The sequence below is a fragment of the Euprymna scolopes genome, chromosome 30 (genome assembly GCF_053919585.1).
Source record: "Euprymna scolopes isolate OS-2025 chromosome 30, ASM5391958v1, whole genome shotgun sequence".
Lineage (NCBI taxonomy): Eukaryota > Metazoa > Mollusca > Cephalopoda > Sepiida > Sepiolidae > Euprymna > Euprymna scolopes.
In genome coordinates, this window is record NC_136511.1 from 93,276,009 (window position 1) to 93,301,872 (window position 25,864).

The 25,864-nt window shown below is 30.5% G+C and overlaps 1 protein-coding gene across 7 annotated transcripts in view; it reads left to right on the forward strand.

The window, feature by feature from the left end:
- LOC145254569 (uncharacterized) overlaps positions 1-25,864 on the forward strand; it is a 141,863-nt gene that overhangs the window by 12,676 nt on the left and 103,323 nt on the right. For 4 of the 7 annotated variants that reach the window (XM_080113172.1, XM_080113171.1, XM_080113170.1 and 1 more), the window contains exon 1: positions 17,704-18,568. The exons of 1 other annotated variant lie outside the window; for it this stretch is intronic. Coding sequence is in view for 1 of the 6 variants with exons in the window: in XM_080113175.1 (XP_079969301.1) it covers positions 18,539-18,568 (30 nt within the window). In the remaining 5 variants the exon portion in view is untranslated. Of the gene's footprint in view, positions 1-17,669; positions 18,569-25,864 lie in introns of those variants that run through there. 2 more of the 7 variants (XM_080113169.1, XM_080113175.1) reach the window with 1 other exon arrangement.

A 25,864-nucleotide genomic window follows, 5' to 3' on the forward strand; every position in this document is an offset into this window, starting at 1 on the left:
CCAGGCATTTGACAATACTGCTATTATATCAGGCTACCGATCGGGTGTGCAGAAACGAATATTCGAAATCAACCCAAAAGCTCTATTTGTGCCATGCACTAACCATTCAGTAAATCTAGCTTGTGTACATGTCGCTTCTGTAGCAGTTCACCCTGTTACATTTTTTGGCATACTGGATCGGTTCTTCTCATCCTTTTCTGCATCACTGGGACGTCTTGATTCAGTTGACCGGTCTAAGTATCAAGCGGACTGTGAAAACTAGATGGAGTAGTCGAGCAGATGCTGTAAATGTTGTGGTAAAAAATTATTGGAAGTCATCATTGCCCTGGAACAGCTCACAGAAGAAGAAGAAAATGCAACCACAAGATCAGATGCAAGATTCTCAACTCAGTATTGATGTTTTCGTTTCTTTTATTTCTGTGCCTTTAGAAAACTATTCTCCCAGAAATCAATGATACCTAGAAGTATCTTCAAGAAAAGGATCTGGATCTGCAACAAAGTTCTGTAAGGCTGACGGCGTTGAGAGATTGCCTTCTTCAGAATAGAGAAAAGATGGTGGACACTGCAATAGACGAGTCAAAAACTCTGCTCTGAAATGGGGATAAACATGGAGCATCATATCTGCAAAAAGAAACGAATGGGTGGTGAACAATTGATGTAGCACTGGGGTTTGATGCTGAGTTGAGACGGGAAATGCTGTCTGTCATAGACAGGTTGACTGAAGAAATATCTTGCAGATTTCAACAAGTTCACAATCTTGAATGTAAATACGCTTTTCTTACACCGTCAAATCTGCTTGATGATAATTATGATTTTCAGCTCGGTGAAGTTGATGAAGATATAGAAAAAGATAAATTCTTTGCCGAAAGGAAGAGATTAGCTTCAGGAAAAGATAAAATCAATGGACCTTTTGAACTTGTAAACTTTATCCAGGGATACCACCTAAGGGATTCCGCCCCTCATATTGTGATCTTGCTGTGCATTTTCCTTACCCGAGCTATTAGCATTGGCAGCTGTAAGTGCTCTTTCTCTAAACTGAAGCTCATAAAAAATACTTTCGATCAAAAATGAGCCAGAGAAGGCTTACAGACTTGGCAATCCTCTCCATAGAGAGGGAACTTGTCGATAGAGTGAATTTTGATAGAGTTATTGAAAACTTTGCCGAAAAAAAAGTGTGAAAAGTATGTTTGTAAATTTTCAACCAATTTGATGCTTTGCGATAGTTCTATCACAAAAAATAAATTCATAGTCTTATTTTCAATTCATAAATACATTTATTTTTAAAAAATTTCAATTATTTTAAAAGGATTGAAACATTATTAACAACAAATTTCTAAAATTTTGTGCTAAAACCGAACGATCACACACAGGAATTTCAAAAAGCACGGATACAAGACGTTTTTTTCTCTTCAGGAGGCTCGACATTTTAATCATGAAGAAAAAGAAAAGAAAACTATATCGGACTATCCTCTCCTTGATGCAGCTATGTTGTTTGTGTAAATTCGGAAATAACAACAATAAAAAAGTAAATAAAGGTGATTTTATTATTTCTTAACATTTCATGTTTTCAAATGTTCTCATTTAAATTTATAAATTCAAATTTCAAATATTTTCATTTAAATTTATAAAAAATGTTTTCAAAAATGTGCAACTTTCCATTTCTTAAATTTTGTGCTTAAACCGAGCGATTACACACAAGGATTTCAAAAAGCGCTGATACAAGATGTTTTTTTTTTCTCCTCGAGAGCCTCGACCTCTTAATAATAACATTAGGAAGAAAAAGAAAAGAAAACTACATCAGACATCAGACTATCCTCTCTTTGATACAGCCATGCTATTTGGCGAAAATTCAGACTTTAACAACAAAAAAAGTAAATAAAAATGATTTTCAGGTGTCCAAATGTTCTCATTTAAATTTATTATTATATTTGTCTGTGTAGCCAATTAATTTAATTTAACATTTTTTTTATAATTTGAATTATACGTTCTTGGTTTGAAAAAAAATTGGTTTCTTTTGTTTCATATTAACGTTTACATACTTATTATTATTCAATTTATTGAAAAGAAATTGTTAAATTAAAATTTAAAAAAAGAGGGATTGTGTAAACATTAGTCTGAAGGAATTGTGTCAACATTATTTCAATGAAAATAAATATTTTGAGGGCTTTTCGGAAATTTGTAGCTTTTAACAGGTTGCTATATGGTAGCAGTGGGGGAGCGGCAAAACAGGTAATATTTATGCCCGCGAGATGGGAGGAAACAAGTAATTATATGCTAGTGGAAGAGTGGCGGCAAATTTTACTACTGCACCAGGTGGCAAATACTGATGCTATGCCACTGCTCGTGAGGCTTATGCCTGACGAATTCTCACGAGAATGAAACACGGAATATTCTGTGTAGCTTAATGGGCATATATATTTTCATAACTTACTACCTAGCTTTATGTATGCATCAAGCACTGTTGAAGTAAATACTGAAAATTTACGCATAAAATTATATCTTTGTATATTAATTTATGTGATTAAATGAAATAGATATATATATATATAAGTCCTCGTGTGAAAGAGCAGGACACAAAATGTTTTAAATGATAATAGAATAACAATAACAAAGACTTTCGCTGGCGAGGACTACTATTGACTGTAATCAGTTATAAACTCCTTTTGAAATTTTCATCTCTATTTTTCTCGTTATGTACTGAATATTTGTTAATGAAACCTATATGAAATATGTTCCTTATTAAATTTTAAAGATTTTCTATTCTGAAAGAAGTTTTAAAAAATTTAATCTAAAAAAGTTATTTTAAAGTTTTTATTTTAAAAAATTCAGATTTTCTCATTATTCAGATATGTATTACAAGGAGGGGGTTGCAAAAATGAGTTGCGGTGTGAGGAGAAATACAAACTGAAATAGAGAGAAGGAGAGTTTTAATATATAATCTTAAAAAGATAAGATACAAGTTAGAAAAGCATTTCATCCAAAGCATGAAAATTGTTAAACAAAATGTTTTTACTATAGGCTTTAAAAATAAAGGTACAAGATTCAATTTGAAATTTATTTATCTTCAAAGTGCACTTTTATAAATTTTACAAAGTAAGTTTTTTTTGGGTTTTTTGTTTTGTTTTTTTTACACGGGCAACACCACATTATCAAGGCCAAGAGGCCACTCAAGGATAAGGGTTAAAGAGTGTACAGTAGAAATTGGACAATATAGTAATCATTAGTAATGAAAATTCGGTAAATTTGTTAACTTATATGGAATGGCTCATCAAGAACTTATTTACATTAGACTTGAAGACAATCGTATTGTAGTCAGCCGGAAAGCAGGAAAACGGAAGACAATTCCACAGGCGTGCAGTTCTAAGAAAGAAGCTTTGTTCATGGAATCTACGTTTAGGTTTAGGCACAGATAAAGAGTGGGGGGAATTATTGATAGTGTTTTCAGCTAGATGAGTGTTTCTTGTGAAAGTTTGGCGAGGGGGGACCATAGACTGAAGCTTAGTCGAACACTTTCCATGAAAATAACGATACATCAGAGACAAACTCGCAACATCTCTTCTGTGAGATAGAGGTTGCAGGGAAGAGAAAAGGACATCTCCTACGAGGCTATGAAGTCTATTTTGAACTCTATCAAGGCAGGACAAGTCCTTTCTAGCAGCTCCTGCCCAGATGTGGCAACAGTATTCCATCCTTGGACGTACCTGGCTCTTATATTGATAGAATTGCATCAGCAGTGAGATATCTACTGGATTGATAGAAAGATCCCACCATTTTTCCAGCGGCCTTGGCAACAGATTTGATGTAAGTGTTTCATTTATGATCAGGAGTAACGGTCAAGCCCAGAAGCTTGTCAAAACTTGAGGCCTCCTGAAGATGAGAGCCATTAATTTCAATTGATGCCAGATGTGGATCAGAATGTTGACGATGTAAAGAGAGAAGCTTGGTTTTAGATGCATTAAAAGTAACCAGCCACTCCTCTCCCCATTGTACCACATGCTAAAAGATCAGAGGAGAGAGAATCTGAGAGAACTTGGTCGTTTACTGTCTTAGATGTGCTACCATAAATGATAGTGTTATCAGCATAAATGTCTACAAATGATGTAAGGATGTGATTTAGAAGATCATTAATGTAGATCAGGAAAAGAGTTGGGCTCAGGATGGACCCCTGAGAGACACCAGCATTAATACTGTGAGCTTCTGATTTTTGTCCCTCAACTACTACTCTTATGAACCTATCAGAAAGAAATGATTTAATAATTGAGAAGACATTTCCAGCTATACTATAGCTAGAGATCTTGTGAAGTAAACCTTTATGCCATACCCTATCAAAGGTATAAAAATTTAATTTAAATTGAATCAAAAATTTACCTTGGATTTATTTTATGTAATGTACATGTTGGTACACTCTAAAGACATTATCTTTCATCTAGCAATTAATGATATAGATATAAAATTTTCAATAATTTTTTTTTTTTTAAGTGCAACAGAATGTACATTACATAAAATCAATCCAAGGTAATTTTTTGATTCAATTTAAATAAAATTTTTATACCTTACATTGTAAAATTTATAAAAGTGCACTTTGAAGATAAATAATTTTCAAATTGATTCTTGTACCTTTATTTTTAAAGCCTATAGTAAAAACATTTTGTTTAACAATTTTCATGCCTTGGATGAAATGCTTTTCTAACTTGAATATATGGTTACCCTACCTTTGAAAAATAGCAACCTCAAATTAAAAATATATATATTTTTAATTTGAGGTTGCTATTTTTCAAAGGTGGGGTAACCAGTGAAATATAACAAGGTTAATACAAGAGCTCAACAGTGCAGTTAGACAGGCAACTGCCTCAAGCTAACACACACACACATATGTGTGTGTATACATGTATGTATATATATATATATATATATATATATATATATATATATATATATATATATATATATATATATGTGTATATACTAGTGATGGGACGATTCCAAATTTTTTCCCGATTCCGATTCAATGACCGATTCTGTCTTAAATTCCTGATCCAATACGATTCCCGATTCCAATTCTTTTTAAATATTCTAAATATATATTTTTAATTTGAGGTTGCTATTTTTCAAAGGTGGGGTAACCAGTGAAAGATAACGAGGTTAATACAAGAGTGCTCAATACGGAAGTACAGCAAGTTACACTTTCAATTTGTTTGTATATAAGCAGTAATTTGTTTTTGAGCATGTTTCGGTCTTCTAGTTTTTAGTAACTAGAGACCTCTTAAGGCAAGAACGCTTACATTAAAAAAAAAAAAGATTAAGAATTCCGTTTTTAAATATAAGCTTTGTTGCCTGAGGAAGTCTCTAGTTACTAAAAACTAGACAACCAAAACATGCTCATGACTGTGTAGCAACAAATTACTGCTTATGTAAAGACAAATTGAATATATATATATATATATATATATATATATATATATATATATATATATATATATATATAGTGGCGCAGCATTAGGACATTCCCGCTCGGGTGGCACATGCCAGGAGGCGGCATTTTCCGGGGGGTAAAAAAATAAATGAAAGCTAAAAAAAATCTGAAATTTTATGCCGAAAAGGTCGTAAAACATTGGGACTTTTAGAGATAAAGCAGAAAAATGTGTCCCTATTTTACGAGCGGCACATGTCAAGGGCGGCATTTTGAGAGGTTAAAGATAGAAAATACAAAAAATAAATAAACGCTTACAAAAAATTTGAAATTGAATACAGAAAATGTTGTAAAAATTGGAACTCTTTTACCAAGGAATTTGTACAAAATCAGAACGGTATTTGAATCAGAAAAATGTGCCCCTATTTTACTATCAACACATGCAAGGGGGAGGCATTTTAAGAGGTTTAAAATAGAAAATAGAAAAAATAAATAAAAGCTAACAAAAAATTTGAAATTTCATACTGAAAAGTTGTAAAAAATCAGAACATTTGGAGGTATCGGAATCAAAAAAATGTGTCCTATTTTACGAGCGACCCATGTCAAGGTGCTGCATTTTGAGAGGGTAAAAAAGAAAAAAAGAAAAAAATGAATAAAAATGAATAAAAACTAATAGAATATCTTAAATTTTATACCAAAAAGTTTGTAAAATATCGGAACTTTTGGGGGTATTAGAATCGGAAAAATATATCCCTATTTTACGAGTGTAAAAATGTGTCCCTAATTTATGATTCCAAAACCGAGTGTTTTAAATTTTTAATTTAATTTTTCAATATTGGTAGTAATGATAAATATTTATTGTTTAACACTAAATCTAAAATGATATTAACATCAAAATATGATGTAAATTTATTTTATTTCTAAAACAAAGTTTTAAAAAATGTTGCATAAATTCTCTAGGTAAAGTTTCAAAAAAGCAGTTGCTTTACATGTTCCAAAAAATGTTGAAAAATTAAATAAAATATTTTTGTCACACAAAATACTTTTAAATATCACTGATAATTAAATGATACAATGGAAAATTAGCGACAGAAAATTATGTAATTTTGGAATAGAAGAAACATTAAGCAAGTACGGAATAACAATCGACTGTAAACAGATTTTATAATCGTTATATCAGGGGATATAATTTTAAATGGGAAGTAATCCCTACATCTCAATAGTTGGAATACTGCTGAATTTCTGTCAAGTTTCGAACAATCACGGAGTAATTGATTTTTTCAAACTATGAACAAAATTTTATGATCACTGACGTATTTATAATTAAACCAAAATTTATTATGATGAATTAATTCTGGTAATAGTATTTGGATTTTTAACTTTTTCTTTATTGATATAATAATTGTAAAAGATAATACAAAAAAAGTTTCCTTAGAAAGCGTACCTAATTTAGAAAAATCGGCTTACTTGCTTTCAAACAAGACTAAATATGTAAAAATATGTATATTTCTTTAAGAGGTAATTGAATCCTATTTAAAACTATATCGTCTTTAAGAATAGTCTTAAACTCTATCTAGAATTTACATTTATTCCGTAGATGCTTAATTTTCAAACCTGACCAAAATTAGTTCCCCGGTGTCTAATTTTCCTAAATTTAAATTAAAATAAACATATAAAAAGTGATTTTTAATGTTTTTGATTCATTTGGAATTTTATCTGTTTTTGCTTTAATTAGCTGGTGGATTTTGTCTGGTGTCTTTTGTTCGATCCCCTAGGTGTGTATATATATATATATATATATATATATATATATATACATAGTCATCCACATATAGTACTGTTTCGCTGTTTCACAGCTCATCAGTGCAGTTAGACAGGCAACTGCCTCAAGCTACACACACACACACATATGTGTGTGTATGTATATATATATATATATATATATATATATATATATATATATATATATATGTATATATGTGTATATACTAGTGATGGGACGATTCCAAATTTTTTCCTGATTCCGATTCTGTCTTAAATTCCTGATTCAATACGATTCCCGATTCCAATTCTTTTTAAATTTCTAAATATTTAATTAGTAATTTGTTTTTGTCCTTTTTTTTTTTTTTTTTTCGAATTACTCTAAAACCTTCTCATGTCTGCATATATTTTTGCAAACAAAAAATGTACTTAGTGTGTGTGTGTGTGTGTGTGTGTGTGTGTGTGTGTGTGTGTGTGTGTGTGTGTGTGTGTGTGGGAGGGGAGAGACATACATAAATATACAGGGAGGGGTCTAAATATTTTTCTCAAATGTTTTCCTTTGAATTGATTAAAAATAATGAAACAACTGTAACTCAAACTGTACAGACTTGCAAAACAGGATGATTGAAGATGCATCTAATATCTCCCCCCTTCCCATCTACAAAAAGGCCCTGGGGTAGCATTACTCCCCTTGTGTAGATACAGTTAGATTGGCCCCTTCTATGATAGATACTGAAGTAAAAAATAAGTGTGGGCTTTTTTCTCAAATTTCAAGTATATGATCATTTATCCTTACTGCTTCCAATTACCATTCAAGGCAAGATCCTTGTGAGTCAACTCTGAAAAAGCAATCTGTTCTGAGATCAGAATATCTCTGAAAATTTTATAGCCTCTTGGCAAACAAGTTATGTGATTTTGAATTCCCCAGAGGTGTGATGATGGAAGACTCCCCGGCAGAGTTTATATGCTTCTGTGATGCATCTAAGCTTGCATACAGGTTTTCCTTTTATGTAAAACAAGGAACACAATGTTCTCTGTTATTCACTAAGGTGAAGGTGGCTCCCATTAAGCGGAAGACCCTTCCTACCTTCGAACTAATAACTATCTGGCTTCAGTGTTGGTAGGAGAAATTGTGTTAATTAAATCTCCAAATAAAATTTGACCCTTTTGGAGTCTTGGCAAGGTACTTAGACTCATTAATGGGAATGATGGCAAAGTTGTTCCCAATGTGCTGAAGGCTTTGAAGCCTATCAATATTCTTTCCATTTTCTTTGTATTCAATGCCCAAGTGGCCCTATCTTGTTTTAAATAGAAAAGGGAATAAGAGAAACATTTTTGTGGAGAATTGTGTACTGGACATAAAAAATGCTAGAAGTCAATATTTTCCTTCAGTTCAAATATGTTCATTTGTCCGAAAATCCTACGGATTTGTTGACTATTTCTGCCTTTAAGTTTGAGCAATTATACAATGTTTGGGTACATTGCCCTGATTGGTTAAATCAACTTATCATTGACTGGCCTGTGTCCTCCTTGCCTTGTCTTAATGGCACAAACAAAAAAATTATATCCAGTATATTCTCTAATGATTCCTGTATTGATGAGAATGGCTTACCTATGAATTTTCATCCTTGACTAGGGTAATCAATGTCCTTGAGAAAGTTTTGCAGTTTTGTGATAAGTTGAGACACCGGCACAGATATTAACCATAGAGCAAAATTGTTGCTCTGTTCCTGTACGCAGAGGGAAGAATTATAGTTGTTATTAATATATTGGTAATTTAAAATGTTATTATTAATATATTGGTAATCTAAAATGTTATCATTAATATATTGGTAATTTAAAATGTTATTATTAATATATTGGTAATTTAGAATGTTATTATTAATATATTGGTAATTTAAAATGTTATCATTAATATATTGGTAATTTAGAATGTTATTAATATATTGGTAATTTAAAATGTTATTATTAATATATTGGTAATTTAGAATGTTATTATTAATATATTGGTAATTTAGAATGTTATTATTAATATATTGGTAATTTAGAATGTTATTATTAATATATTGGTAATTTAAAATGTTATTATTAATATATTGGTAATTTAAAATGTTATTATTAATATATTGGTAATTTAAAATGTTATTATTAATATATTGGTAATATAAAATGTTATCATTAATATATTGGTAATTTAGAATGTTATTATTAATATATTGGTAATTTAAAATGTTATCATTAATATATTGGTAATTTAGAATGTTATTATTAATATATTGGTAATTTAGAATGTTATTATTAATATATTGGTAATTTAAAATGTTATTATTAATATATTGGTAATTTAGAAGGTTATTATTAATATATTGGTAATTAAGAATGTTATTATTAATATATTGGTAATTTAGAATGTTATTATTAATATATTGGTAATTTAAAATGTTATTATTAATATATTGGTAATTTAAAATGTTATTATTAATATATTGGTAATTTAAAATGTTATTATTAATATATTGGTAATTTATAATGTTATTATTAATATATTGGAAATTTAGAATGTTATTATTAATATATTGGTAATATAAAATGTTATTATTAATATATTGGTAATTTAAAATGTTATTATTAATATATTGGTAATATAAAATGTTATCATTAATATATTGGTAATATAAAATGTTATTATTAATATATTGGTAATATAAAATGTTATTATTAATATATTGGTAATATAAAATGTTATTATTAATATATTGGTAATTTAAAATGTTATTATTAATATATTGGTAATATAAAATGTTATTATTAATATATTGGTAATATAAAATGTTATTATTAATATATTGGTAATTTAGAATGTTATTATTAATATATTGGTAATTTAAAATGTTATTATTAATATATTGGTAATATAAAATGTTATTATTAATATATTGGTAATTTAGAATGTTATTATTAATATATTGGTAATTTAGAATGTTATTATTAATATATTGGTAATTTAAAATGTTATTATTAATATATTGGTAATTTAAAATGTTATTATTAATATATTGGTAATTTAGAATGTTATTATTAATATATTGGTAATATAAAATGTTATTATTAATATATTGGTAATCTGAAATGTTATTATTAATATATTAGTAATCTAAAATGTTATTATTAATATATTAGTAATCTAAAATGTTATTATTAATATATTGGTAATCTAAAATGTTATTATTAATATATTGGTAATCTAAAATGTTATTATTAATATATTAGTAATCTAAAATGTTATTATTAATATATTGGTAATATAAAATGTTATTATTGATATATTAGTAATTTAAAATGTTATTATTAATATATTGGTAATTTAAAATGTTATTATTAATATATTGGTAATCTGAAATGTTATTATTAATATATTAGTAATCTAAAATGTTATTATTAATATATTGTTAATCTAAAATGTTATTATTAATATATTGGTAATCTAAAATGTTATTATTAATATATTAGTAATCTAAATGTTATTATTAATATATTGGTAATATAAAATGTTATTATTGATATATTAGTAATTTAAAATGTTATTATTAATATATTGGTAATATAAAATGTTATTATTGGTAATTTAAAATGTTATTATTAATATATTAGTAATCTAAAATGTTATTATTAATATATTGGAAATTTAAAATGTTATTATTAATATATTGGTAATTTAAAATGTTATTATTAATATATTTGTAATATAAAATGTTATTATTGGTAATTTAAAATGTTATTATTAATATATTAGTAATTTAAAATGTTATTATTAATATATTAGTAATCTAAAATGTTATTATTAATATATTGGAAATTTAAAATGTTATTATTAATATATTGGTAATTTAAAATGTTATTATTAATATATTAGTAATCTAAAATGTTATTATTAATATATTGGAAATTTAAAATGTTATTATTAATATATTGGTAATTTAAAATGTTATTATTAATATATTGGTAATTTAAAATGTTATTATTAATATATTGGTAATATAAAATGTTATTATTAATATATTGGAAATTTAAAATGTTATTATTAATATATTGGAAATTTAAAATGTTATTATTAATATATTGGTAATTTAAAATGTTATTATTAATATATTGGTAATATAAAATGTTATTATTGGTAATTTAAAATGTTATTATTAATATATTGGTAATTTAAAATGTTATTATTAATATATTGGTAATTTAAAATGTTATTATTGGTAATTTAAAATGTTATTATTAATATATTGGTAATTTAAAATGTTATTATTAACATATTGGCAATATAAAATGTTATTATTAATATATTGGTAATTTAAAATGTTATTATTAATATATTGGTAATTTAAAATGTTATTATTAATATATTAGTAATCTAAAATGTTATTATTAGTATATTGGAACTTTAAAATGTTATTATTAATATATTGGTAATTTAAAATGTTATTATTAATATATTGGTAATATAAAATGTTAGTATTGGTAATTTAAAATGTTAATATTGGAAATTTAAAATGTTTTTATTAATATATTGGTAATTTAAAATGTTATTATTAATATATTGGTAATATAAAATGTTATTATTGGTAATTTAAAATGTTATTATTAATATATTGGTAATTTAAAATGTTGTTATTAATATATTGGTAATATAAAATGTTATTATTGGTAATTGGTAATATTGGAAATTTAAAATGTTATTATTAATATATTGGTAATCTAAAATGTTAATATTAATATATTGGAAATTTAAAATGTTATTATTAATATATTGGTAATTTAAAATGTTATTATTAATATATTGGTAATATAAAATGTTTTTATTAATATAGTGGAAATTTAAAATGTTATTATTAATATATTGGTAATTTAAAATGTTATTATTAATATATTGGTAATATAAAATGTTATTATTGGTAATTTAAAATGTTATTATTAATATATTGGTAATTTAAAATGTTGTTATTAATATATTGGTAATATAAAATGTTAGTATTGGTAATTTAAAATGTTATTATTAATATATTGGCAATTTAAAATGTTATTATTAATATATTGGTAATTTAAAATGTTATTATTAATATATTGGAAATTTAAAATGTTGTTATTAATATATTGGTAATATAAAATGTTATTATTGGTAATTTAGAATGTTATTATTAATATATTGGTAATTTAAAATGTTATTATTAATATATTGGTAATTTAAAATGTTATTATTAATATATTGGTAATTTAAAATGTTATTATTAATATATTGGTAATTTATAATGTTATTATTAATATATTGGTAATTTAGAATGTTATTATAAATATATTGGTAATATAAAATGTTATTATTAATATATTGGTAATTTAAAATGTTATTATTAATATATTGGTAATATAAAATGTTATCATTAATATATTGGAAATATAAAATGTTATTATTAATATATTGGTAATATAAAATGTTATTATTAATATATTGGTAATTTAAAATGTTATTATTAATATATTGGTAATATAAAATGTTATTATTAATATATTGGTAATATAAAATGTTATTATTAATATATTGGTAATTTAGAATGTTATTATTAATATATTGGTAATTTAAAATGTTATTATTAATATATTGGTAATATAAAATGTTATTATTAATATATTGGTAATTTAGAATGTTATTATTAATATATTGGTAATTTAGAATGTTATTATTAATATATTGGTAATTAAAAATGTTATTATTAATATATTGGTAATTTAAAATGTTATTATTAATATATTGGTAATTTAGAATGTTATTATTAATATATTGGTAATATAAAATGTTATTATTAATATATTGGTAATCTGAAATGTTATTATTAATATATTAGTAATCTAAAATGTTATTATTAATATATTAGTAATCTAAAATGTTATTATTAATATATTGGTAATCTAAAATGTTATTATTAATATATTGGTAATCTAAAATGTTATTATATATATATTTGTAATCTAAAATGTTATTATTAATATATTGGTAATATAAAATGTTATTATTGATATATTAGTAATTTAAAATGTTATTATTAATATATTGGTAATTTAAAAATTTATTATTAATATATTGGTAATCTGAAATGTTATTATTAATATATTAGTAATCTAAAATGTTATTATTAATATATTGTTAATCTAAAATGTTATTATTAATATATTGGTAATCTAAAATGTTATTATTAATATATTAGTAATCTAAATGTTATTATTAATATATTGGTAATATAAAATGTTATTATTGATATATTAGTAATTTAAAATGTTATTATTAATATATTGGTAATTTAAAATGTTATTATTGGTAATTTAAAATGTTATTATTAATATATTAGTAATCTAAAATGTTATTATTAATATATTGGAAATTTAAAATGTTATTATTAATATATTGGAAATTTAAAATGTTATTATTAATATATTGGTAATTTAAAATGTTATTATTAATATATTTGTAATATAAAATGTTATTATTGGTAATTTAAAATGTTATTATTAATATATTGGTAATTTAAAATGTTATTATTAATATATTAGTAATCTAAAATGTTATTATTAATATATTGGAAATTTAAAATGTTATTATTAATATATTGGTAATTTAAAATGTTATTATTAATATATTAGTAATCTAAAATGTTATTATTAATATATTGGAAATTTAAAATGTTATTATTAATATATTGGTAATTTAAAATGTTATTATTAATATATTGGTAATATAAAATGTTATTATTGGTAATTTAAAATGTTATTATTAATATATTGGTAATTTAAAATGTTATTATTAATATATTGGTAATATAAAATGTTATTATTGGTAATTTAAAATGTTATTATTAATATATTGGTAATTTAAAATGTTATTATTAACATATTGGCAATATAAAATGTTATTATTAATATATTGGTAATTTAAAATGTTATTATTAATATATTGGTAATTTAAAATGTTATTATTAATATATTAGTAATCTAAAATGTTATTATTAGTATATTGGAACTTTAAAATGTTATTATTAATATATTGGTAATTTAAAATGTTATTATTAATATATTGGTAATATAAAATGTTATTATTAATATATTGGAAATTTAAAATGTTTTTATTAATATATTGGTAATTTAAAATGTTATTATTAATATATTGGTAATATAAAATGTTATTATTGGTAATTTAAAATGTTATTATTAATATATTGGTAATTTAAAATGTTGTTATTAATATATTGGTAATATAAAATGTTATTATTGGTAATTGTAATATTGGAAATTTAAAATGTTATTATTAATATATTGGTAATTTAAAATGTTATTATTAATATATTGGTAATATAAAATGTTATTATTGGCAATATAAAATGTTAATATTAATATATTGGAAATTTAAAATGTTATTATTAATATATTGGAAATTTAAAATGTTATTATTAATATATTGGTAATTTAAAATGTTATTATTAATATATTGGTAATATAAAATGTTATTATTGGCAATATAAAATGTTATTATTAATATATTGGAAATTTAAAATGTTATTATTAATATATTGGTAATTTAAAATGTTATTATTAATATATTGGAAATTTAAAATGTTATTATTAATATATTGGTAATTCAAAATGTTATTATTAATATATTGGTAATATGTTATTATTGGTAATTTAAAATGTTATTATTAATATATTGTTAATCTAAAATGTTAATATTAATATATTGGAAATTTAAAATGTTATTATTAATATATTGGTAATTTAAAATGTTATTATTAATATATTGGTAATATAAAATGTTTTTATTAATATATTGGAAATTTAAAATGTTATTATTAATATATTGGTAATTTAAAATGTTATTATTAATATATTGGTAATATAAAATATTATTATTGGTAATTTAAAATGGTCTTATTAATATATTGGTGATTTAAAATGTTGTTATTAATATATTGGTAATATAAAATGTTATTATTGGTAATTTAAAATGTTATTATTAATATATTGGCAATTTAAAATGTTATTATTAATATATTGGTAATTTAAAATGTGATTATTAATATATTTGTAATATAAAATGTTATTGGTAATTTAAAATGTTATTATTAATATATTGGTAATTTAAAATGTTATTATTAATATATTAGTAATCTAAAATGTTATTATTAATATATTGGAAATTTAAAATGTTATTATTAATATATTGGTAATTTAAAATGTTATTATTAATATATTAGTAATCTAAAATGTTATTATTAATATATTGGTAATTTATAATGTTATTATTAATATATTGGTAATCTAAAATGTTATTATTAATATATTGGTAATTTGAAATGTTATTATTAATATATTGGTAATATAAAATGTTATTATTAATATATTGGTAATTTAAAATGTTATTATTAATATATTGGTAATTTAGATAAAAGTAGGTTTATTGACTATAAATTCATTCATCATAAGCAGACAGAAACACACATAGTTCATTTAAAAAAAAAAAAAGAAAGAAAAGACTACCATAGTTAGTTAATAATAATTCTGGTGGTCGCAAGGACCACCAGAATTATTTGTTTGTCACTTAATTGGCAGTCTAATACATATTTATCTTGTATTCAATAACTGGGAAAAAGTAATGGATATCCATTACTTTTTCTTAGCTCAGTGTATAAGAAATTGCATGACTTGAATTGTGTCACTTCATCGGTTGATTGGTTTTACACATTATTTTAATTACAGCTTTTCTGATTGGTTGATTTGAATCTTATACACAAACTTTTGTTCAAGCAAATTTTCATGCATGACGGACTCGTTTTTAAATATTGTTAATTTAAAGGCTTTGCCGCCCAATATTGTCATGGTACTTTTGAGATAATTTAACCTACTAAGTTAGGTGTTCTTTTCTTGACGTAATATCATCTTTCTAATCAGCAAATCACTTTGACAGAATTATCCGCTTTTTTCTATTGGAACATTGTTTAAATGGACCTAAAGCCAAGGAATAATGATAATCTTCACAGAAGATTTTTTCCCTACCACTTCTTAAGTCTTAACTACCAGACTCAGCTGAGCAAAAAAATGATGCAACATAATTTTACAATTGAGAAGATGAGACAACCTGCCTTAATTAACCAGGTAAGTGCACTTTTTGATGTTGTGCCTATTTTTCACTCTGCCAGAGTTTTAAACTATGTGAGAATTTTATTCTCACAAAGGACTGAGAAAAAAAAAAAGGAAAAAATATTTTTAAAGACACTTTTTCACATGCTTCTTTTCTTTCAGATTTTACAAATTAAGTAAGACTATTTCTGTGTGATTATTTAAAAAGAGACGCCGTATATTTTCCCGTTTTATTTGTCACTATCATTTAAATTTAACTTCATCGTTCCATTCAATAGAATTAATTCCAGAATTAGTCTGTTTGAACATGTTTTCCCACACATATACACACCCACACATACGCACGCACACACACACACACACCCATGCATATACACAGCCTCATACACACAGTCACATTCATGCGCATACACACACCCGAGCTGTGACATCACTTCCTTTTAAGTGAAAACCAGACATGCGCACCCAGAACACTAACATAAAAGTCAACAAAATCTGTTAACTTCCTTTTTTTCGTCCGGACCAGCGTTCGAGCTGCTTAGTCGACGAACCGACCGCGTGCTCTAATGTCACTCTATCTCCCTTCGCTTTTGGTCCATCGACACAGACATGTGCGCGACACTCTACTGAGCTTAACCCTCTCTTTCTACAGACCGGCTTGCCACTTCGCGTTTCTCTATTGTATTCCCTTTCCTTCCACGCGTGTAGTCGTCAACGGCTGAATGAACACGTGTACACCGAAGACTTTCATTTCTCAACAGAAAATAAACGACATGTTTATTTTATTCCAACATTTGAGTTCTTTGTTTCCTTCATTCAATTCGTTTCATTATTTTTTCTTGTAGCGAGTTAGGGTATTTTATATCCTGGTCTGCAACAAGTCTCTCAATTAGAGACCCCTTTTTTGTATGTTCTATTTTTTTTTTTTACTTTTATTAATTGGTACATGAGGTTAATTGTTAACCCTTGCTTTGGGAAATAAAAGCAATTCAGCATTTATTTCTTTTCAATACAACTTTATTAAATTAATATACTTTTCGAGTCTAGTTTTCATTTGCTCCTTTTTTATATTTTGCCTCCCTTTTGTTTATTGTTAATTTGTCTATTTTCACGAGATTTTGCTTACATTCTCCAAGCAATTTTTTTCTTTTAAATATTTGTTACACGCACACACGCAAAGTGTTTTACTGTTTTGGTAATGACAACTACAAAATACGTCAATAAAAAGGAAAGTTGGAATGTTCGAAATAAATTATGTAATTTATGTCGGCTATAATTACGATGATAGTAATTTACGAATAATAAAGATAGTCGGTATTCGTCTACCCTGCGTTCAAGCGGTCATCTTCCAAAGTATTACCTCCTCCTCTGGGGGTAGCTAATCCGAATCGTCTCTTACCTTGTTTTATATTAGGTTGGTGCAAAAACAATGTCGTTTTTTGACTTGAAGTTGAACGTCAAAAAACATTTTTGCACCAAACTAATATCACCAAACACTTAAAATGCACACAGGAGAGGGGGAGAGATTCCGAAAAAATATTTATAGGCACTAGTACAATGCCATGAACAATGTGGGTGACTTTGAAGTGCCCAGACACAAAAACGAAGGTCGTACGCCCCCCCCCCCTCGAATTCGCTGCTACTGCTGCTAACTCTGGAAAATAACAAAAAACAATAAATCTAGTCTTTTTAATCTCGCTCTCTACGACTGGCCGTTGCCAAAAATAAATAAAAACTATTCATTCAACCATTTCTTTTATTCTGTAGTTTATTCTGTAATTATACATGTGTAAATTTCAATAATAATGAGGATTAGAAATGAATATGAGTATTTTTTCGTGGAGATTATTTTATGCAATGTTGTCATGTAAAGAAAAGAAGGATTTCACAATGCGAAAATGTGTGCAACGAAAAAAATGACGCGGAATCAAAATAAAAGAAGAATCCAGACTATGATGATTAAATACCGAAGAGCGAAAGTAGAAAAAGCTTTTGATATTTTATTTAAGAAACGGGATAACCCTTTCGGTATGATTACTTGTATTAGAAAGCTGACGACAACAAGAAAAGATTGTCTTTAATGCCGGCATTAAAAGTCTTCGACTTCCTTTCTTCGTGTTTTATTGAACAATTCCAGTGCCGTTGTAACTCTATTTCACCATATATTATTTTTCTTCTGTATCTGAAATGACCATGTGGAATTCTTTCCCGACCAAGGTAAGTTTCTTATTATCATTATTCATATACGTTGTCTTGCTACATGTTTTCCCTTGTGCATACGTTGAATGTATATAAAAAAAATGAAATTTTATTTTTGATGCACGTGTATATACACATTTATTATTATTTATTCAATCTATCCAGCGGATTATTATCGAATGAACAACCTATTGGATTATCAACAACCATATTTATTAAGTCAATACTTAAAGGAGTGCTCACTGCTCAGTTTCTCAACCTATTTTAAAACCACTCGACGCTTCGCGAATTTCGCCCTTTTTAAGCAGTTTAGCCTTTTTTTTCTTTTCTTTTTTTTTTTTTTTTACATGAGTCATTGAGAGTAAAAAGTTGGTACTTGCCAAGACATTAAAAAATGGAAATATCGAAAAAAAGTTTAAATTGTATGTATCCGTTATGGAACGAAGTTCTCCGAAAAAAAATTTCACTTAATTTCATCAAGTAATTTTGTTTTTGTTTTTTGTTTTTTTACAGCGAAAAAACAATTTGTTATGATACCGAGCAAAATGTTCGATTTTTAGGAAGAAAATCTAGTATTAAAGATGGGGAGGGTGTCAGCGCTTTAAATGGGGTTATCTCCCTTTGTCATTTCTAAAATTCAAACAAATTTTTTTTTAAATCCTAGATGGCCGCCTTCAACGCGTGTAAACACGTGTTTTACCGCTGTAAAAAAAATAAAAAAAAACAACAAACTACTTGATACATACAATTTAAACTTTTTTCGATATTTTCATTTTTTGGGTTTGTATTACTGTACACATAGATTCGAAAAAGTTGTCAAAAAACAAATATATAACAAATAAATGTTATCAAAAGCAAGATAAGTTACTTTTCTACCAAACTGGATATATTTTTCGTGTTTTTATTCAATGTAACATGTGTATTCAGCTCGAAAAACATACAGTGTTTACCGATGTTGGAAAATTCAAGATGGCGTCTGATTCTCTCTTTAACACGGTAAGTTTTGGAAAAGGTGTTATAAATAAAAAACTATACAAAATACTATTAAAAACCCGCCGAATATATGTCAATCTATGTCACGGTAACATATATTGAGCGAGTTTTTAACAGTATTTTATCTGGGTTTTTATTTATAACACCTTTTCCCAAACTTACCGTGTTAAAGAGAGAATCAGACGCCATCTTGAATTTTCCAATACATCGGTAAACACTGTATGTTTTTCGAGCTGAATAAACATGTTACATTGAATAAAAACACGAAAAATATATCCAGTTTGGTAGAAAAGTAACTTATCTTGCCTTTGATAACATTTATTTGTTATATACTTGTTTTTTGACAACTTTTTCGAATCTATGTGTACAGTAATACAAACCCAAAAATTCTGATACACCTGTCCCTCTGCCGCCGACAAGTACTTTAAACGGTGAATGCTCTGATGAACTGCAAGCACTTGTGCCCCCTCGACGTAAATACCCTCGACAAACCCGACAAGCAGCTAAATCCCAACCCTTCACAGTATAGATCCCTAGATGCAAGAGAGCCTTCTACTCCAGTAGTTTCTTCCCCAGAACAGGTAGACTTTGGAATTCCCTTCCGGGTCCCTGCTTCCCCGACTGTACTGACATGCAGAAGTTCAAGTGCAACGTGAACCGACATCTTGCTGCCCAACCTCCTACACAGTACCCCTGATGCTTATGTCTCTGATAGTAGCCCCCTACAACAAAGTGGCAATGTGCCTTGTTTGGGGTGAAAATGTAATTAAAATATATATATATATATATATATATATATATATATATCGATTATGAAAAAAAAAAGAAAAAAAGAAGTACACCATTATAAAGTTCATTCTTCATTTAATAATCAGTAAAAAAAAAAATCCGTATTAATTGGATAATTACTTAATTTTTGGCAGATTTTTAAAATACTCTCTCCTTCCGTTTTGGCTGTGCCCATGAGGAGTCATTTTGAGTAAAAAAGTTAATTTGTTTTACCCATCGAGAAATGCACGATTAAAATAAGTAAACATTCAATGAATAAAATTGTAGAGTCGAAGAAAATGAAGGGAGGAAGCACCCACATGTCTGCGCGTCATGCCTTACCTTGGAACGCTCCTACGGTGTGCGTACGTGCATGGCCGAAACCCGGGAGAAATTCCAAAATGGCGCCGTCCTCATCTTGTAGATTGTGCGATCATCACTGGGCCCCACGTGACCGTTCTTTGGCTGCTGATTGGCCGAGGAGGAACGCCGGAAGGATAAAGGGAGTGTGTTTGGAACATGGGGGTGTCTTTTCTAGGATCGACGTCAGTGTGATCGTATCGGTGAACTGCTGCAGCTTTAAGAGTACCTTAGTGTGTGTGTGATTTTTTGGGACTTGCTCGTCTGCTGACTTTACAGGACTTTCTTTTCTGCTGATTCTACAGGACCTGCCCTTCTGCAGAACTTGGAACAAAACTTCAAGCCTCTTCTTTCTTTTCACACGTAGTCGCCTAAAAAGGTAGAATCCGACTTACTTGTGAAACGGCTTTAAGCTATTTCGGCAAAATGGGGGAAAAAATTGACCTCAAATTAATACTGGAGTTCGATGGAGCAACCCCGGTACTTGACTGGGTGGAAAAGTTGGAGTTCATTGTGTTTTGTCTGGCGTAAAGAACTTCGAACGTGTTGTCCCTCTGCGCTTGTCCGGCGGCGCCTTTGCCGTGTATCAACAGCTCAGCCATGAGGGCAAACAGGACTACGAGACAATTAAGGCAGCGCTGTTCAAGGCTTTTGCGATTGACGCCGCCGCTGCTTGGGAGCAACTTGAGGCAAGGACCCTACGTCCGGGCGAAACGGTCGATGTATACTTGGCAGAACTGACCAAGTTAACGGTCTTGTTTGGTGGACTGCCCGAGCGGGCCTTAGCATGCAAATTCCTAGCAGGACTCCCGACAGAAGCAAAGCGACTATTACGAGCCAGCTCAAGTGTGGATTCGTTGCCCCTTAATGACCTAGTGGATCGGGCCAGGACTGTAATGAAGAATCATTCCGAGATGAGGGAACCGGTAATTGCTGCTGCCCGGTCCACGCCGAATGATAAGAAACCGTATCAGGGACCCGGTCCACGTGGCGGAATCATATGCTACAAATGCAATGGACAGGGCCATATTGCAAGGAACTGCCGGCAGCAACCAACGGCCGTTCGCTGCTACCGGTGTAAGGAAGCCGGCCATATAGCTCAAGACTGTCCGGGAAACGGAACCGGGGACAAGGTGTCAGCGTCAACCTCTTCCCCACGCAGAAATTAAATGAGACGCTGCCGATCGTTTCGATATATGTCAACGAAACACTGCGCTTAGCACTCCTCGACTCCGGGGCTCCCGCACTATCATATGTGCAGATCTCTGCCACACTTGGAGAAAGAAGAACGTCCAAGTGACTACCATCAGTGGAGAGACGCGCACATGTTGCGGGGTGGGCAGCGTAAACATTCGGACGAAAAATGGAATCTCCGCTAACCTAGAGGTGCTGGTGGTACCAGAAAACCCCCTGAGTTTTGACCTGCTCCTAGGATATGATGCCATCAGAGCTCTTGATGGCGTCTACATAACGGCGACGGGGGCGGTACATTTTCAGGAGAAAGCCCCAGTGTGTGCTGCACTAAAGATCGACCAACCAGACTTCAGCGTCGAATTTTACGAGCAAAAGAGGGCCTGAACTGCCTCATGGAAGTGGTCGGAAGACCGAGAACCGGCCAAACTGCAAAATGGCATAACGGAATACCATGTGCCCGACCACATGAGGCCCGCGTACGAAGAAGAACTTCGCAGATGGATCGAGGATGGCTGGTTGATTCCCTACCCCTACAAAAAACTTGGACCCCCCAAGGGTCTGATCCCATTAATGGCAGTTGTTCAACAGAACAAAGCAAAAGTCAGGCCGGTGATGGATTACCGAGAACTGAACTCATATGTTGATGCGTTCACAGGCGAGGCCGACGTGTGTGCTAGCAAACTGCGAGAATGGCGCCAGCTGGGTTCTAATGTGTCCCTGTTGGACCTTAGAAGGGCATATCTGCAGGTCCGGGTTAGCGAGACACTGTGGCCGTTTCAGACGGTAGTGTTTTCCGGTAGGAGGTATTGCCTCACGCGACTGGGCTTTGGGCTGAACGTTGCGCCCCAAATCATGAAAACGATCGTCAATGCTGTATTGTCACAGGATAAGACTGTAAAAGAGGGGACATCAGCATACCTTGACGACATATATGTGAATGAAGACGTTGTGCCATCATCACGTGTGAGGGCTAAGCTTGCCAAACTTGGACTGATTTGTAAGGATCCAGAACGCTTGGAGGATGGCGCTCGTGTTTTGGGGTTGAGCGTTCAACAGGAGCAAGGGACCTTGAGGTGGGGGCGCGGAACTGCAGTCCTCGAAGTGCCCCATATCCTCACGAGGCGGGCCATATTTTCCCTGTGTGGAAAACTGGTAGGACACTTGCCAGTATGTGGATGGACCCGGGTAGCAACAGCCAGCATGAAGAGGAGGGCGAGTGCAGTTACCAAAGGCTGGGATGACGAGACGGTGGACAATCTGTTGCTTCGCATGGTAAAAGAAACCATCACAAGAGTCAAGCAGGAGGACCCCGCTAAAGGAGATTGGTGCGTCCAGGGAGACAGACTAAATGTGTGGGTGGATGCGAGCTCCCTCGCGATCGGGGCACTATTGGAGATGAACGGGTCTGTGATTGAGGACGCCTGCTGGTTGCGACCACTGGATGATGCCGCTCACATCAACCTAGCGGAGTTGGATGCGGCGATAAAGGGAGTAAATATGGCACTCCAGTGGAAGGTTAAAGAATTGTGCTTACACACAGATTCGCTGTGCGTGTACCACTGGATAGTTGACACACTAACAGGCAAAGCGAGAGTGCGCACCAAGGCGGCTACCGAAATGCTAATCAGACGAAGGTTGGAGACACTAAGGAAGTTGGTGGAAGAGTACAACCTATCAGTGAACGCGGTGCTTGTCGCTTCCACCCGCAATCTTGCAGATAAACTCACCCGTGTGCCCCAGAGGTGGTTCGAAGCAATGAAGAAAGAAGCTGAACCAGGATCGTTATGTGCTGCCTCTATTGAGGAGACGGATGAAATCAAGAGGGTACACCACGACACTGGACACCCCGGAGTGAGACGGACATATTATTTCGCACACTTAACCAACCCGTCAGTGTCCAAAAACAGAGTAGAATCAGTGGTCAAGGAATGCCAAATATGCCAGTCAATCGACCCGGCTCCCACCAAATGGCAGAAAGGTCGGCTGGAAGTCGACGGGACTTGGAGCCGGCTGGGCATGGACATAACCCACTATGGTGGTCAGCACTTCCTCACGATTGCGGACCGACGAGGTTTGCGATCTGGCGACTGTTAACAGGACAGGACTCGGCTAGTGTCATCCGCCAATTAGAGTCTATATTTTACGAGCGGGGGCCACCCGAAGAGATTCTCACGGACAACGACACAGCCTTTTGCAGCGGGGAATTCAGGCGTTTCATGGACGAGTGGGGGACCCGGCTTAGACACAGGTGTGCGTATGTGCCGAGTGGCAACGGTATAGCAGAGCGGTGCCACCGAAGTGTGAAACGGATAGCAGCAAGGAAGCAATGCACGATTGCGGAGGCGGTATATAGGTACAATACAACGCCAAAGGATGACGCGACTGCTGAAAGTGCACCTGCTAATGCGATACATCGCTATCGAGTGCGTGTTAAGGGCATTGACGCCTGCCCGCCTAATCAGAAGAAGACAGTACAAGTCAGGGGAGACCGTCTGGGTAAGGCCTCCCAATAACCGATGCACGACCAGGTTCAGACAGGGACGGATCACCGGCATAATCGGTGAGCAGGCTGTGCTTGTTGATGGTGTCCCACGCCATGTAAGGGATGTCCGGCCCGTCCTTGATATAAACCAAATGGTGAACAGTGAAAGTAATGAATCATCCAGTGATGAAATGTGGATCCGGCCTATGGCTGAGAACCTCAGCACGGATGGCGATAGCTCCAGCACCGCAGCCGGATGGTAGGACTGTGGACACTGACCCAGGTAGCTCGGAGGAAGATGAAGTGCAGCCGGATGGTAGGACTGTGGACACTGACCCGGGTGGCACTGGTGGAGATGAAGAAGCCCAGCTAATCCCTCTCCGTAGGAGCGCCCGCATCAAACGACCGCGGCCGCAATGCCGCATGTGTGATCTTGAGACCGGGGGGGGGTGTAGAGTCGGAGAAAATGAAGGGAGGAAGCGCCCACGTGTCTGCGCGTCATGCCTTACCTTGGAACGCTCCTACGGTGTGCGTACGTGCATGGCCGAAACCCGGGAGAAATTCCAAAATGGCGCCGTCCTCATCTTGTAGATTGTGCGATCATCACTGGGCCCCACGTGACCGTTCTTTGGCTGCTGATTGGCCGAGGACGAACGCCGGAAAGATAAAGGGAGTGTGTTTGGAACATGGGGGTGTCTTTTCTAGGATCGACGTCAGTATGATCGTATCGGTGAACTGCTGCAGCTTAGTGTGTGTGTGATTTTTTGGGACTTGCTCGTCTGCTGACTTTACAGGACTTTCTTTTCTGCTGATTCTACAGGACCTGCCCTTCTGCAGAACTTGGAACAAAACTTCAAGCCTCTTCTTTCTTTTCACACATAGTCGCCTAAAAAGGTAGAATCCGACTTACTTGTGAAACGGCTTTAAAAATTTAAGAAATCTATGGAATTTCGTCGCACAAGTAGCAGCCTTGAACTTGTGATCAAAAACTAAGATCGAATTAAACGGAATAAACGAGGCAAACATAAGTCGGAAAATACATACGAAACGACTGTTTGGTAACGTTAATTATTTGTCATGTTTTTTTTTTCTTGCATTAATTCTACCCAAGTAAAAATAAAAGTTATTTAAATTATTTTGCTTTTAATTTCATATTTATATTGATAACAGTTGTTTCATTGTTTAGTTAGTTTTTTTTTTTTTTATTCATTCAATGTTTACACATTTTAATCGTGCACTTCTCGAGTTTAGATGAGTAAAATAAATGAACTTTTTGGTACTTGTACAGTTTAGTCAAGACATTAAAAAAATGGGGTTTGTATTACTGTACACATAGATTCGAAAAAGTTGTCAAAAAACAAATATATAACAAATAAATGTTATCAAAGGCAAGATAAGTTACTTTTCTACCAAACTGGATATATTTTTCGTGTTTTTATTCAATGTAACATGTTTATTCAGCTCGAAAAGCATACAGTGTTTACCGATGTATTGGAAAATTCAAAATGGCACCCGAC